The 16,942-nt window shown below is 41.7% G+C and overlaps 1 protein-coding gene across 1 annotated transcript in view; it reads right to left on the bottom strand.

The window, feature by feature from the left end:
- Positions 1–11,014: 11,014 nt before the first annotated feature.
- TNNI3K (TNNI3 interacting kinase) overlaps positions 11,015–16,942 on the bottom strand; it is a 251,733-nt gene continuing 245,805 nt past the window's right edge. The window contains exons 23-24 of the mRNA XM_053591701.1: positions 14,776–14,855; positions 11,015–11,544 (exon numbers count right to left, since the gene is read on the bottom strand). Of these exons, the coding sequence (XP_053447676.1) occupies positions 11,468–11,544; positions 14,776–14,855 (157 nt within the window). The 3' untranslated portion in view covers positions 11,015–11,467. The remainder of the gene's footprint in view (positions 11,545–14,775; positions 14,856–16,942) is intronic.

The raw sequence follows: 16,942 nt of genomic DNA, 5'->3' as shown, positions 1-16,942 counted from the left end.
AAGATGTTCCATAGGGGTGGGGGGAACTCGGGGGTGAATACCAGGACCTCTCCACTGCATATTCTTGTAACTTGATCATTATTTAATAAAAAGTTCAAAAAATATCAGAGAGGAAGCTAGGATAAGGGTTGGCAGATGAGGACTGTAAGGTATTCCTCACCTCTCTCCGAAGAGGCCCTAAACAAGTAGGGAAAAGGAAGTTTGAGGGGTACACCTGACTTCTTCTAGCTCTCCACAGGTGGGGTGGGCCAAAGCTGTAAGGAGCGAGAAGGAACACTCCTTTGCCTGCTGTGGGCTCTGTTATGAAATCCCTGAGTGACTCAGAAGGGTGACAGGCACCTGTATGAGGGTGCAAAAAAACAGTCATCTTCTCCTTAGAGACAGAGCTAACAGCCCCTTTTCGACGTACAGTGCTATTTGGATAGTTATTAATGCCATGCTTTGCAAGCAAACACCATCAATTAGCACCACAGGAAAAAAATGAACTCTGTGGAGTCTATAAAAGTAAGAGGAAACATGACTTTCAAGGCAAATCATTTAAAATTATAAAGGGATAAAGTAGAATTTTTTTTAACCAGGTTAAGGACATTAGTAAACATTTGTAAATACGCCTGTTTGTTGTGCAATGTGGCTCTGATTAATTGCAATAGATGTTTATATTACAAAATAATTTTCTTTCTTTCATTTCCTTCCTTCCTTCCTTCCTTCCTTCCTTCCTTCCTTCCTTCCTTCCTTCCTTCCTTCCTTCCTTCCTTCCTTCCTCCTTCCTTCCTTCCTAACAGAGTCTCACTTTGTCATCCTCTGTAGAGTGCTATACCATCATAGCTTACAGCAACCTCAAACTCCTGGGCTCAAGCCATCCTTTTGCCTCAACCTTCCAAGTAGCTGGGCATCAGCCACAACACCTAGCTATTTTTAGAGACGGTCCCGCTCTAGCTCTGGCTGGTCTCAGGAATCCACCTGCCTCAGCCTCCCAGAGTGCTAGGATTATAGGCATGAGCCACTGTGCCCAGCTACAAAATCATTTTTGATACAGTAGTAATATTTGACAGAAAATTGCAAATAAGGAGGAATGTTTCCTTGAGCCTTATTAATATTTTAAATCAATTAACAGCTTAATGGACAGGGTGGGGGAAAGGAACAAACTAATTTAGCTTAAGCAAGCAACTTGAATGGTTTCCACTACTCGCTATTTTACATTATGCAGAATTTCCATTTGTATTAATAACTTATTACTTCTATTAAACATGCATTTTCCCTAAAGCGTAATGTTTCTTCAGTGAAGATCAATTAACTGGGACAGTGTTTTCCTAGCCAGCCAATTATTTTAATTACTAGATTTTTTTAAAATGTGCTTGCTTTGCTCAGATTTGACCAGTTGAAATTGCCCAAAGAATCCCTTCACTTTGTATTCCAAGAGATGGAAGGGTTTGTTTGGGTGATTATGTGGATGCCAAAAACTTTTGAGTTTGGGTTCTAGGGAGTGGCAGAGTAACAGTCCCGTGCCACTGTTTCGTCACTTCACGTCCTGGAATGGACCTTTCCCTTGGTGCCTTTCCAATCTGGCAGTCCTTTGTTCTTGATTTTGTATTCAGCTTCCTTGTTCTCTTTGTGCAGAACTCTGGCTGGAAGGATGGGCAGGCACTTACAGCAAGGAAGGAGGAAGTGTAACGCAATGGTGGGGGCGCAGCTTGCTACAGTAAGACGTGAGCACTTGCTTTCTTGTTCTTCTGAAACTACCCACTTCTTAAAAGTGGGTAAAGCGCATATTTAATGAATATCAGTGAGTTTTAAAAAAGGTAGTAAGAGAGGATTTCATTCATTAGCCCTTCGAAGGGTGAGGGATGCTTAAACTGAAGGAAGGGGGAGCACCATGAAGACAGTCAGTGGGGAAGGCCAGGCTCTCCAGGCCCTGCCAGGAAGCCAGTCATTTGCATGAAAATTGCATGAAAATGACAGAACTTCCTGAAGAGTAGTACTGGAGAGACACTAAGAAAATAAAAAGAAAAACATCATTGGGTAAACGTTAGATTTTAATATTTTAATAAAATAGGAAAATTGGTAAATACTGACTAGATCAGTAAAATGAGATAAAAATAATGAAGAAAGAGGGAAAAAATTCAGTTTATAGAAATACAGGACAATGACAGTAACACCCCGTAGTTTTGCTGGTGATAAGGGTACGTGCAAAGGGATGGTCAAGAACAGTGGCGGCACCTGTGGCTCAAAGGGGTAGGGTGCCGGCCCCATATGCCGGAGGTGGTGGGTTCAAACCCAGCCCCAGCCAAAAACTGCGAAAATAAAAAACGAAACAAAACAAAAAAAGAACAGTGGTGCTGAGCACAGCATCCCGTACGCAAGAAACACAAAACAGGGCAAAAACAGAGATGGGGAGACTCAGCAGGGGCTCAAAGAAATCAGGCTAAAATCATAATTTCAGTCTAACAGCTCACTAAACTCACTTGTTCATTCATATATTAATTGATTCTTGTTCTCATTGAGTATTGAGCCACTTCTTCATTCCACAAACTGTTCCTAACTAAGCGAGGGTCAGCACCCAGTTCCGGGTATGCCATCTATCCAAGCTCAGTCTCACCAGGAGGCAGAGCCTGAGGCACAGTGCTGCTGCTACGCCAGGGAGTGCTGGCCCAGTGCAGAGACAGGGTGAGAGGAAAGTCCAGTGAGAACGGAAGGGGGTGGGTGGAGCACACCCTGCTGTGCGTTACTGAGCTGGGTACTGTTTGGGATCCAGGGCAACTGATGGTTGGTCTCATGAATTGTCTCCTGAGGCCCTGAGAATGACTGTGCCTCAGGACGATGGGGTTCTGTGGAGATGTTTTCCCTGACGTTGGTTTCCTAGAGGTCAAAGGTTTCTTCCCCAGGCCAACATGTGTTAACTGCCAGCTTGGATTCCAAGGCAGGGAAGACCTGGGACAGCTCTACTCAGGGCAACAGGGCAGCGCTAAGGGGCAGAGCGGGAGGCAGCAGTGGCCTGCCCTGCAGGGAGGTGACGTGTGGTCAGGCTGTGCGCACAAGGAGCTCGTTATGGTGCTAGTGAGTGACACAATGGCCAAGGACATAGAGTGATGTAAGGAAGATCTGAGGTGGCACCTCAAAGCTATGTAACACACATTCCTTGGAGGTAGTAGTAATTGTTTAACCTAACTGCACGGCAAATCTGGTTGTAATTGTGTCCAGATAAAATTATGCTCCTGTGTTATTCTCGTATTCTTTTTGTTATATAGCCTCAATTGCAGAATCCCAATTAAGGGTTTATCTTACACACACTCAAATTTTCTCAATCCATAATACTTTCATTAGCATCCAGAAAAACAATGGTTCAGCCTCTGTACTTGGTTGATCTGTCTCTCGGCCATCAAGCATGGCTAATAGTTATGGAACATTTATTATGCGCCTGTGATAAGAGATTTTCATACATTATTTCATTTAATCCTCTCTGTGAGGAAAGAATTATTATCTCCATTTTACAAACAGGGAATCTGAAGATCAGAGAGACTAAGTAACTCGCCCGTGGTCACACAGGTCACACTGTGATGGGGGAGCCATTCACCGAGCCTAACTCTAAAGCTGGTGCCGTTGGCCACTATGCCTGGGCTTTACCGCTGGGGTCCAAATTCAGGGAATTTGTTAGAAACACAAATCCTTGGGGCCCACTCTTGAGCTTCTGATTCTACAACTTGGAGGGTAGGCCCTGCAATCCGTTTAATAAGCTGTGCAGTGATTCTGATTACAGGCGAATGTGTAAGAACATATGTTTTAAACTCCAACGGGGGGGGTCCCCTCTTTGTCCACTTTGGTACATCGCGATGGACGGAAGAAGCTCTACTGAGCAAGACGGAGGCACTTCCTGTTCCGTTTCGTCCAGTTTCATCTGTGTGTAGGATAAACGTGGGTCATGCAGTGTTCCATTCATTTTTATTTGGATCACCTCAAGATATTTTCAATATTAACATTGCTTCTTATTTCTCAGATGAATGTGAGTTTCAGAAAAGGACAAAAACATTCTTTTTTAAAATTTTTATTGTTGGGGATTCGTTGAGGGTACAAGATGTGTCACACACTGAAACCCCACCCCGCCCTCCTTCTCTCTCGCTGCTCTTCCTAAAAAAAAATTCTTAAAGAAAAGCCTGATAATTTCTCACTGTGGACTACCTTTTGAAGTGGTGTTAAATGATCCACAAATTATTACAAATAAAACGCTGACGGGAAAACCATCCTTCACATTATTTTTATTAAATTTTGTGGTCCTGCTTTCACCTTCCTCTTTCCTGATTAGTTGAGATAAAAAAGGAGATGGAGGGCAGTGAAATTAGTGATCTTAAAAACCTTTTTTAAAGATGGTAAAGATACCTTTTTTCCACATACAAGTCCATTGCTTAAAAGACAGATTCCTGAGATACTATTCTTTTTATCTGAGAGTGCTTTTTAGCTAAGAGTGCTTTGGAGACGTGTCCTCATCAGCAGGGCCTGGCACCCTTGGCAGTGTTTTAATTCAGGAAGCCTAATTTAATTAGCGCCCTGCCACTGGGGTGGTTGCTGTGCTGCCTTGGATCTCGGCCTAAGGAGAAATGTGCAACCCCTGGTCTTTTTATCTCCAGTTAGCCTCTTAAAAGGTAGGGTGTCTGAGGAGGGAGAAGAACTTTGCTTCTCCATCCTGTTTTGCATACGGTGCTAATTGAGCTGACAGTCTTTGACCACACACTATTATTGCTGCAGCTGAGTCTTGAGCCGATACCCAGTGAAGGGACTGCAAATGTCAAGTGGCTCATCTTTGCCTTGTGGCTCTTGGAATATGGAAGGGAATTGATCAGGGGTAGCTCCTCAGTCTGCGTGCTTGAGTAACCGCAAGCAACACCAAACTAGGAAGAAATAAGCTATTCAAATCCTACTGGTAATGGCGACATCCTCCCCTCACTTTCCCTGCCCAGTGTGCTAATGAGGAAAGGAGAATGAGAAACTCCTTGGCTTCCCTAATGGCTGTGCCTGGCCCTCATAACATTTTTGTTCCTGCTTATCATGGTAAGAGTCTTGTTTCTGTCGATCGTTTCTAGTTCTTTCTGCCTAGAAAATAACATGCATGTCTTTTGAGACTTGAGATTACTCAGCCCCTTCTCTTCCGTAATTATAACAGTGGGAATGTTGACGGTGTATTTTTTTTTTTTTGAATTTTACTTTGCAATAGTGAGCCATGGCAATTAGGAAAAGGTTTGTCTTTTGGTCCCTGAAACTTCTCCTGTGGGTCCTTTCCAAATTTTCCTCAGAAGTATAAAAGTGCGGATTTGTTCACTGTGGCCACACTTTGGCATCATGGCATGTGGAGTTGGATAACTTTTTCCTCTACTGTAGTGGACGCTGCGCTGTGTAGTGAGTGAATCATGGACACAGCGCAAGAAAAACCAGTGGGGAAAATTGTCTCTGTTCTATACAAGGTTGGATTTGTTACTGTGACTCCCTGCATGTGAATTTCCTGCTTGAAAAACAAAGAAAAAAATCCCCCTTTTCCAGGGTTATGCAGAGAAGTAAGTCAAATAATATATTTTAAGTAATATAAAACTAGTCCAGCCACATCATAGGCATTCCCCAAGTGATGCTCACTTAGCATTTCCCTTGCTTGGGGAATTCTTTCTGGTTCTTGTATTTGGCTAAAAGGATTTCATTTCTCTTCTGATTTGATTTCAGGCATAAATAAAGGCTGCTGGGTCTTGGCTCGAACTATCTCAGAGGTGTAAGGTCAGTACCTTGCTGTCTGCAAAGATGAGGTTTCTGGGGATGTAAATGAGATAGTTACTTTTACAAGGGAGGACAAACCTCCCCCTTTCCCATGCTCTCCTTTCTCCTTTTATGGTATAATTCTTTGGATACATGGTGCTGCAACAGTAACAACGAACAACACCTGCTATGGTATGCCATGAGCTATACTGCACACTTGATAATGTTCAGAATCCTTACCGCAAATCTACAAGGTAAATTTTATTATCACTACCTTAAAGTTTATTAACTGGAGCTCAGAGAAGTTAAATAACATTCCTGAGATCATGAAACTACTATGGAAGGTCTGAGGGACTCCAAAGCCAATGCTCAAGAGAGAGAGAGAAAGAAGAAAATGAAGAAGAAATGGAGGGAGGGAGGAAGGAAGGAAGGGAGGAAGGGAGGAAATGGGAGAGAGAGAGATCAGACATTTTATTTTAAATGAATTGTATAGCATCAGCCTTTTCTCCTATCATAGCATCCATTTTTCTCTCCTTCCTAGTAAAATGTCAGCTTTGGAAATAATTTAACCCAAATAATCACTCTGTTGGAATAACTTTCTCCTGGTGCTGCTATAATTTGGCTTACAATTATAGTTAATTGAACATCTTCAGAGTAAGCTCAGTACTGCATGCACGTGGAAAAAAAAATTAATGTGCTATGCATGCAAAACATGATCTTAGAAGTTCATTTTTACCAGCAGAAAAAGAAAGCAATTAGTGAGACATTTTTCAGAAAGCATGGGGGAAAAAAAGCAACCTAAAAAAAAATAAAAAATAAAAAACCTATGGTCTTGAGACAAGCTCTAAGATGATCTCTGGGCCCCATTAAGAGTACAGTAATGAAAAGGGTTTGTGAGCTACAGGTTGGCATCTGTGAAAAGGTGCTCCCTCTCAGGGATCAAGATGCATTAGTCTCATTATTTGCAAACACTTGACAAGAGAAGAGCCAAGCCAGGCAGCCATATAGGAAATGCAGTGTGCAGAGAGGAGGCGGCTAATTAGAGAAACAAAGAAAGAGATCTTGACAAATCTGTTCAGGAAAATCCCTTTCTTAAAGAAAGCATTTCAGAGGTAAACAGAGCTCCCCATGGATGTGACCTCGTGCAGTGGAAACTTGGGAGGACACCTCACTTACCCCAATGTCCTGATTGCAGTTATGTATCTGGTAACTCTTATAGTTAAAATTGTCTTTTCTTATAAACAAAACAAACAAAACAAAACCTCTCTAAGGTATTCCCTTCAATTCAACTCATAAAAGATTAAGGCCCAAAGTACACCAGGCTCAGTGCTGGCTCAGTCCTTTCAGTAGCTGGAGTTAAGGGATAGAGGGAGAGCTATGGAGACAGGTGCTCTGGGATCAGCTCCGTTCCCTCCATCTCTGTCTTTGCCAAAAGAGTTTATGCCTGAAATGTCACCTCTAGCCCTTGGACCTACTTATTATAAAGCTCTTTGGGAAGTTGCTTGGGATAGAGTATCTATGATTCCACAATAATTGGGTAAGACCATGAAATGGCTACAGGCTACAAAAGGATAAATCTAGTTGGACGCTGGATGCACACTGGTGCTAATTTCTGCCTCCGAACCTGAACTGGGCTGTCCATGAACTAATCAGAGCATGTAGAAACTTGCTACTTTGGAAATGTAGATGATAAGAAAGGCTGAAAGGAATTTTAGAGGCGAGGCTGCTGTTCTGATAGAAATTGCCTTCTAGAAAGTTTTTTTGTTTGTTTGTTTTTTTCTTTTTTTTTTTTCCTTAAGACAAAGGAAAGAGAAGTTTAATTATTTGCCAGCAAATGAGGAGGTTGTCAGATTCCTGTCTTAAAGTATCAATGTCCTTCTTCTAAGCAGAAATATAGAGCTTTAAAAGGGAAGCTTCTGATTAATGCCATCTTTGGTGAAGACAATATTGTGACCTCTGCCTGGACAATTCCCTTGAGCCATTTCTGTAATACAAAGAACAAAAAACACTCTCCTGCCTCTCCTGACCACTGACCTGATGCCAGGCAAGTAGGTTTTTATTCCCAGGAAAAGTTGGGGAGGTTTTAGACAGACAGAAAAACATTTTTTTTTTTTTTTACCCATTTTCAAGCCATTTTTCTTGTGTCTGTTGGCCTTTTGTACGTTTTATATTCAGCAACGCCTACCGACGTTCTTTGTCCATTTTAAAAATCCAGTTATTTGTTTTCTTGCTGTTGAGTTATTTGGGTTTCTTATATATTCTGGATATTGACAACTTATTTGATGTATGGTTTGCTAATGTTTTCCTCTACTTTTTGGGTCATCTCTTCACTTTGCTGACTGTTTCCTTTACTGTGCAGAAGGTTTTGTTTGTGTCAATCCCATTTTCTGCATTTCAGGGTCATTCACAAGTTCATTATTCAGACCAAAGTGATGAAACTTCATTATGTTTTCTTCTAGTACTTTTATAATTTCATGTCTTACATTTAAATCTCTAACTAATTTGGAGTTGGCTTTTTATATGGTGTGAGATAAAGATCCAATTTTATTCTTCTGCATTTGGATATGAAGTTTTCACAGTACCATTTATGGAAGAAGCTATCTTTTCCATGTTATGTTTTTCTGGTCCCATTGTTGAAAATTAATCGACCACAATGTATAAATTTATTTCTGGGCTTTCTAGCTTTTCCCATTATGCCATTATATATTGCATTATTGATTACTATAACTTTATATTTTGAAATCATGGAATGTGACACCTACAGCTGTGTTCATTTTGTGTGTGTGTGTGTGTGTGTGTGTGTGTTTGGTTGTTGTTGTTTTTGGCCAGGGCTGGGTTTGAACACGCCACCTCTGTTATATGGGACTGGTGCTCTACTCTTTGAGCCACACGTGCTGCCCACTGTGTTCTTTTTATACAGATTGTTTTCGCTATTGGGGGTATTTAATGCTTCCATAAACATTTTAGCATTTTTTTTCTTTTTCTGTTAAAGATTACATTAGAATTTTGATGGGTATTGCATTGAATGTGTAGATCATTTTGAGATATTTAAAGAATAGTAATTATTTTAAAATAATTGAGAATATTAGGGGGGTATGTATGTTTTGGTTACATGAATTTGAGCTAAAGTTGTAAGTGTGCTCATCACCCAGATAGTGTGCTTGGACCCATTAGGTGTGAATTTACCTGTTCCCTCCACCCCCCACTACCAGCTTGGTTTCCATTGAGTTTTACTACCATATGTGAGCATGTTCGTTGATAGTTTAGTTCCAATTTAATAGTGAGAGCTTGTGGTGTTTGCTTTCCATTATTGCAATGCCTCACTTAGAAGAATCGTTGCTAGTTCCATTCAGGTTGTTACAAAAAATATTAGTTCACCCTTTTTGATAGCTGAGTAGGACTCCATAGTATACATGTACTACATTTTACTAATTCCCTCCTGTGTTGATGGGCCCCTGCGTTGACTCCAAATATTTGTGATTGTGAATTGTGCTGCAATAAACATTCAAGTGCACAAGCTTTTTGATAAAATGGCCTCCCCCCACTTTGGATAAATACTCAATAATGGGATTGTTTGATCAAATGATAGTTTTACTTTTAGTTCTTAGAGGCATGTCCATATTATTTTCTGTACAATTTGTAACAGAAACATAATTTCTAAAAGGCAGAGGGAAAGTGGAGGAGAGATGAGCTGCCACCGACAACTAGGGAGCCATCAGCACTTCTACTCTCCAATCTCACTTGATAGGAGCCCTCATACAGCAGAAAGCAGATGTGCCTAAATGTAGCCAGTCCGAGTCAGATTCTTTGTTCATTTCTTTGCTCTTTAGGCTCCTTGTTGTGTCCTCTTTGAATTTAGAGCAGTGGTTCTCAACCTGGGCAATTTTCCCCCCTAGGGCACATTTGGAAATGTTTGGAGACATTTTTGATTATCATGACTTGGAGGTGTGTGTATTACAATTTTACAGATAAAACAGGATACGTGTGTGTGTTATAAGGTATTGAGTCATGAAATTATGAAAGCTGAGAAAGTCCCATGATCTACTCACAAATGGGAGACCCAGAGAAGCTGGTGATAGAGTTCCAAGTCTCAGAACTTGAGAGCTGATGGTGTGGATTACAGTTTTTGTGTGAAGTCCTAAGAACCGTAGTGCCAAGGGCAAGAAAAGATGGAAGATGGAAGTTCCAGCTCAGGCATTCAGACTGAGAGGAAGCAAAGTCTCCTTTTTCCCAGCTTTCTTCTCCATCCAGCCCCTCAGTGGATTGGATGACGCCCACCCACACTGGGGAGAGCCAGCCAGCAGTTTTTCTCAGTCTATTGGTTCAAATAGAACCAATCCACTGGATTGTTCTGGAAACACCTTCATAGACACACTGAGAACCAATGTTTAACCAGGTATCTGAGCATCCCATGATCTAGTCAATTTAACACAGAAAAAGAAATATCACAGGGGTTGTTTCTGGCATCTGGGGTGGAAGAAGGGGTCAGAAAGTTGCTAAGCATCCCATAGTGCATAGGGAAGGCCCTATAACAAAGAATTATCCCATCCAATGTGCCCATAGTGCCAAGGTGGAGAAACTTTCCAGGGGTCCTCAAACTACGGCCTGCGGGCCACATGAGGCGGTGTGACTATATTTGTTCCTGTTTTGTTTTTTACTTCAAAATAAGATATGTGCAGTGTGCATAGAAATTTGTTCATAGTTTTGTTTTTTTTTTAAACTGTAGTCCAGCCCTCCAACAGTCTGAGGGACAGTGAACTGGCCCCCTGTTTAAAAAGTTTGAGAACCCCTGATTTAGACGATGCCTAATCTTTCTTTGCTAATTTTATTTCTCTTGCCGAAGTCAACAGTAATGATTCTTGTTGGAATTTTCTGGTTTCCTGACTCTTTTTTCCAAGTCTGTATTTCAATGGCAAAACTATTCTTTCTGTCTTCCTAGTTGGATCTAGAATGGAGGGCAGATTTCTAACTTGGTGAAGGAAGCAGGTGCCTTAGGCCTTCTCCCACCACATAGTGCCAGACTGGTATAAATGGCAGGCTCGCATCAGAAGACCGGTTTCATAACTGACCTGAGAGCATTTGTAAAATCTTGGTGTTGACAGCAACAGGTACTCTAAGCAGAGCACAGAGCACCTGATATGCCATGGAAAAGAGACTAAATAATTAAGTGCTTTATTTTTATAAGCTTCTTGATCTGAAGGTCATTACTCCTCTTTACCAATATGTCTGGAAGAACGTGTACTCAGTGGAAGTCTTATTGAAATGAAATACACTTCTGAACCAATTGTCTATGCCACCAAAGACTCTTTAATCACTGAGATGAACACCAGAAGTAATATAATGAGTTAACAAAGTGCACAATATTCTAAAAAATCGAGTTTGTGTTTCTCATGCACAAGTCCACATAATTCAATCTAAGAAAACATAATAATTGTCAAGCTTCCACCATAGATTTAGGCCCTATCTTCTAGTAATAATAAAAATCTTTTTTTTTTTTCATTTACAAAATTAAAAACTATTCTCATATACCTTTTGTCTTGGTTCTCTTGTATATCCCTTGTCAGGCACACATCCAAAGCCCAGCTTGAAGCAGGGAATTAAATAGGACCAGTATAAACAAGCCAATTTAAGGGGACCTCAGAGGGCAAAATACTATAATTGGAAGCAAGCTTGCCATGGTCGGAATTGCTGCTGTCAGTCTGGAGGAAAACTCTCCTTAGGTATCTGCAGAATGATGTCAGCTGCTGCCCTCAAAGCTGCCATTGTTCTGGCAAGAATGAAAATGCATCAGGCTCATGGGATCAGATACATAGCCTGCATCAGAAAGGAAGTTCAGTTATTACTTACTCACCTTTCATTGCATCCCCAGTTTTGTTTTTTTTTTCCAACCAGCCTGACCCAGGACAATCCATGGATCACCAGGGTAGGTCTTCCCCATCATGTGAGCAGAGAGTCTGGACAATGGTTGCTGGTGAGTAGTTGTAAAGAAAAAACAAAATTTATAATGAAAACAGAAAGCTGAGACCAGACAAATATAAATGATGGATATCTGATTTGGACCTAAGCTGGCCAGGTAGCTTTGGGGGTTTGAATTAAAGAGAGATACAGTTCAGGGATGCTGTATGTCATGATGGGCTAAAGGCACATAGGCTTTTCTGTCTGGAAAATCTGGGTTCACTACTTCTTGGCTCTGTGACTTTGTCAATTAACTTTCTAAGGCTCAATGTCTTCATCTGTAAAGGGGAGAAATAACTGTGCTTATTCATAAGGTTGGCAATGTGCATTTGGCAGTTAGCAGTGTCTGATACACAGTGGGTGCTGAACAGATTATGGCTGAAAAGGGAAGGTGGAGACAGCAGTGTAGAAAAAGGAGAGCGGTTGGCTCTGTTTGTCTTCTTCGCCCTGGTAGGCCAGGTTTATAAGTGTGCATCAATGCCTAGGTCTAAATCCCAGTGGCTTTGAGTGCCCTTCGGAGCAGCAGCCCTGGGCGTGTCCAGAGGACAGATCCTAGTGGATCAGGATCAGGCCCCTGTCCTAGGGAACAGCAAGGGCACGTGTAGGGCAGCCATTGGTGGCCAGCTCACTCTGAATGGGGTGGCCGCGCGCGGCTTCTGTGCAAACGCTTGTCAACAGCGATTGCTGCTTGTGCTCCCTTTGATAGCTGAGTTTTCAGAACCAACTCAGCCATCTACATTTTCATTAAGATGTCCAACAAAATGCACTTGGATAGGTTTATTTATTTTCATAAGAAAATTCTCTGTCAGAACATCTTAGCACGTGAACTCTCCCCAGGGGAAGCCCCACTGCTGCAGCTCCTGCTGCCGCCCGGCCCCTCCCGCTCACCCCGGGGGGCCGGGCACTGCTCAGAGATGAGAAGGGCTGTTGGTGGGGAGAGGCGGGGGGAGGGGAGGCAGGACACACGTCACAGAATCTTAAGCCTGGATAGTCAGAAGCACAGTCCGCGACCTAGAGCAGAAAGTTTTTCCTTTCATCCAGCCTAAAACAGTGACTTCACTCTAGACATAAATAGATTCTTTAATAAGCTGGTAATCTTTTTATGACTGTAATCAAACTTCCAATGCAGCACATGTAATATTCCTGGCCTGTGATGCCCAGCGCCTCTCCTACCACAGGACTGCAGTGGACTCAGACACACGTCCCGCCAGTGTGGGCAGGCTGTCCTTCAGGATGGGGGGCAAAACCAGCAGGGCATTGAGGCTGGCATTCATTCCTGAGGCCACTGTTACCAGAACATAAGACCAGCTGTGTTGGGCTTGGGTAGCCACTCAGAGTGAGAGGGACTCAGCACATTTTGACCACAGGCTTTAGCAAGACTGAACCAGGCCTGCGTGTGTTATTACTTTAGGGTGAAAAGTCTTGGGTAGAGAGAAAACAGTACTGTATTTAATTTTATCTTATTTTATGTTCATTCTCTAGCTCAGCTCTTTGGAGGGAGAGAGAAAGAGCTCATAAAGTTGCTATTACACCACAATCGGTTTATGAAACAGAATTGAGGGCAATTAAAGGGCTCTTCCTCGTATGATGTGATGTTCCGAGCGGGAGATATTGAATACATCTTCTTTGTCTGTAGGGACTCTCACTCCATCCAGACACCCTAATGTTTTCTTCTCTCCCTAGCACAGATCTGCATAAGAAAACTCAACTTTTGCATTATTATAACACATCTGTCTTATTTTTCCATCTTGAGGAATCTTAAAGCACTATTTCTTTAAGAAATAAATCTTTCAGTTAAAGAAATGCTTCATCTTGAAACTTCACCATGAAAGGAAAGACTTCTGGTCAAAGCACACGTTTCAAAAGGCACCCTATATTTTGAGGCTGTGAAATCACATCTGTAAAGGTTTGAGGAAATGATATTATATCTAATAAAAATGTGATGATCTGACACTGGAACACATTTTCGCCTCAAAAGCGTCTGTTACTGGACTGGCCAATTAGGTTGTAAAGCTGATGATGAAAAGCACAGAACTGCATTCCAGACACGTATTGGGAGGCAGAAGCACACAGTTTTTTTTTTTTTTTCTTTAATGTACCCAAGTAGTTTGTCTGCATCCATCCAGGACATTTCTCCTTCTTTTCTTCCTTAAAACCTTTCTGAGGCCTTAGGTAATGACCCTTGGCAGATGGGGTAAATTGGTGAGAATCCCAAAGCCAAAGATCTACAGGGTCTATGGCCATCTATACCAGAGAACCAGGCAAGCATCGTCCAATTTATTCTTCCCCAAACCCGGCACTTGTAATAAATCTGATCTATTTAACTGACACACATTTTTTTAGTTCTCCATATAGTCAAAGGAAGTTGCAATGAATAAATGGGCCTATTGTGCTAAAATTCCAAGTAAGTATAGAGCCTCTCAGGCTTAAGGGTTGGAGAAAGGACATCCCAGCCTAGCACGTTGATATGGCAGCCGATGATAAGATCAATTGTCCATCCTCTGGCTTCCAGAGGCCTGCAAAGAACTGTTAATTATTTCAAAGAGCTTTATTAATTCTTTTTGAAGCAGGCTTGTGAAAAATGGATCCCATCAACTCTTTCCTCACCTCCTCTCCTGCTGTTTGAGAGAAGGGCTGGGTTTACACTTTACCCCGGGTGCCTGACTAGAGGGGAAAGAGCTCTTGCGGCATATTATGTAACTGAGGAAGCTCATCTCTTGTTTTTCTTCTCCCTGCCTACACACCCTTTATGTGGAGCTCAGAAGTAATGCGCTTAGTCAGGTCCTGGAAAGTGTTTGGAGACAAAGTGGGAGAGGCAGACATGCACACGCACTCACACATACTCTCGCACACCCCTGCAAACCCACATGTGCTCACACACACACACCTTATATATTTTAACAGTAAATGTAGAGTTAAAAAAGACAAAGAAGGCCAGATTTTGCCCTTGTGTAATATAATATTTTTAAAGCATCTTTCATTTTTAGATATTACAGGATACAATGTTTTCCCCCTTTTTATCAAGCAGAATCACCTTCGTGGGGGGTAGTAATAATTTCCTTAATAAATCTAAAGAATCTGTGTACTTACCATATTGGTCAACTGGTGAGTACTGAAGGCCTCTTTTCATGTCCTTCAGAGACAAGCCTGGAGAGGAGCAATGTCCAGCGCTGGAAAGTTAATGAAACACACAATTGCACACTGTGGCCATTTGCTAAAAACATTTATATAAAACAGCCTAGATCTCAGAGAAATAGCCACATGACACAAATACATTTTTATCTTCTAAATGACAAGCTGGGGAAGAGTTCAGAACTCTTTGGTGTAAATCAGATCTAGGTGTGAGTCCTGGCTATTCACATAGGTTACAATTCCTGGCAATATAATCTTAGGCAAGTCACCTTTTCTGACCCTCAGGTTAGTTCTCTGTACAATAGGAAAAGAATATAAATAATTTCCAGTTTGTTTTAATGATTAAATATTAATAAAAAGGAGTATTGAATCTAAATCTGGGTTAATATGCTTTGAATCCTTACTAAAAAGAAACTAAGACAAAGAACATTATTATCTTAGTAGTGATATAAAAAAACACATTCAGAGAAGCATTATTATTATTATATTGCTATTTTTATAAGGATGGTTAAAAGATGTAGTGATAACAAAATGTAGTGCGTGATTCCTGGGTTTTATTCACTTACATATAACCATCTCATTTAATTCTTATCACTATTGTATCACTATGATATAATTTTTCTCATTTACAAATAAGAAAATTGTGGCCAGAACAGTAAAATAACTTGTCACACAGGTTTGGTAAATGGCTCATCTAGGATTGAAATCCTTGTCTTTGAGATCCCAAGTCTTATGGTTTTGTCCAGTCTTTAACCACTCTTACCATTTTGGTTAATGGGGTCACTTCCTTTTTTTGTTCACCAGACTAAAACCTGAAATTATCAAAAACCCTCTGCTAGTGTCTAATTGCATCTGTTAGTTGATTATAGATCTTAATCTTTCTCACATGCATTTGTACTCTGCCATTCTCTAAGTGGCTACCCTAGTTCCTGTTGCAATGCCCTCACTATGCCTATAGAAGACTTAACTCTCCCGTCTCCATGCCAACTCTCTCCATTACAGTCAGTAATATTACATTAGTTAGTGACTTACCCCAGTATTCTTGGGGTCATCCTGGTTAGGATGACCTCACCCAATGCAAGTGTTTTCAGCTCTGCCTTCAAAATGTAACCCTCATGCAGCCCTCTCCCCTCCTTCTGGGTCTAGGCCACATAATCCTTTTCTTCGTCTGGACCTCTGCAAATTTCCACCTCATTGATCTCCCTGCTTTCACTTCTGTGCCCTCATGGTCCATTCTCCATATGTTGTCCAGCATGATCCTTTCATTCCCCAGTTCATTCGGAATGAAAGGCAAACAAACGCCCTGCACTTGCCCACAAGGTCCTGACTCTGCCTGCCTCTCAGTTCTCACCCTGGGTCCCCCTCCCCATCTTTGGCTGAGTACTATTTTTTTGGAATTTGTTCTTTTTGTCTCATGAATGCCCCAAGCTTTCCCAATTCAGAGCCTTTGCATTGTTAACTCTGCCTCCAAAGCTCTTTGTCAGCGCAAGTCCTGTTTTGCAGAACCCTGTCTTTCTTCACCTCTGAATGACTCTCTTCTGTCGTTGAGGCCTCAGTTCAAATGCCACTTTCTCCACGAGGCTTTCCCTAGCCACCATCACTAAGTGATCCCTCCTTTGTCCATGTCGCTCTCTATCACATTAGATCACCCTATTTCTTCCTTTCAGAACAATGTAAAATTATCTTGCTTATTGGTCTACCTCCGTATTTTTCCCACACAGTGAGGGGGGGGACTCATCCTTTGTTCTCTGCTATATCCTCAAAACTCAGAATGGTGCCTGGCACAGAGGAGAAGTTTTTAATCAATTAATAGATCTCTAAAGAGTGTCCTTCCCTCCAGTCACTCAAACACCACCTCTCACCGCCAAACAAGGTCTCCCTGTAACACCAATCTTACCACCACACTCCTTCCTTTCCCTTGCAGTGTTTCCAGCCTGTGCTCCAAGCCCTCTACGAACCACTCTCCCCAACCCTTGTTCCACGCATATCTGGTATTCTATAATAGCTCAATAGATCTTTTTAAAATCAAGTTCAACCTACAGTAATGGGCGCTGGATTTTCCAAATATTCCTGAATTTCTTCTTACCTGTGACCGTGGCTGAGCTGCTCCCACTGCTGAGATCTA

This window comes from Nycticebus coucang, chromosome 5, assembly GCF_027406575.1.
Source record: "Nycticebus coucang isolate mNycCou1 chromosome 5, mNycCou1.pri, whole genome shotgun sequence".
In the NCBI taxonomy this organism is placed as follows: Eukaryota; Metazoa; Chordata; class Mammalia; order Primates; family Lorisidae; genus Nycticebus; species Nycticebus coucang.
This window is presented reverse-complemented; position numbering and strand designations above follow the sequence as displayed.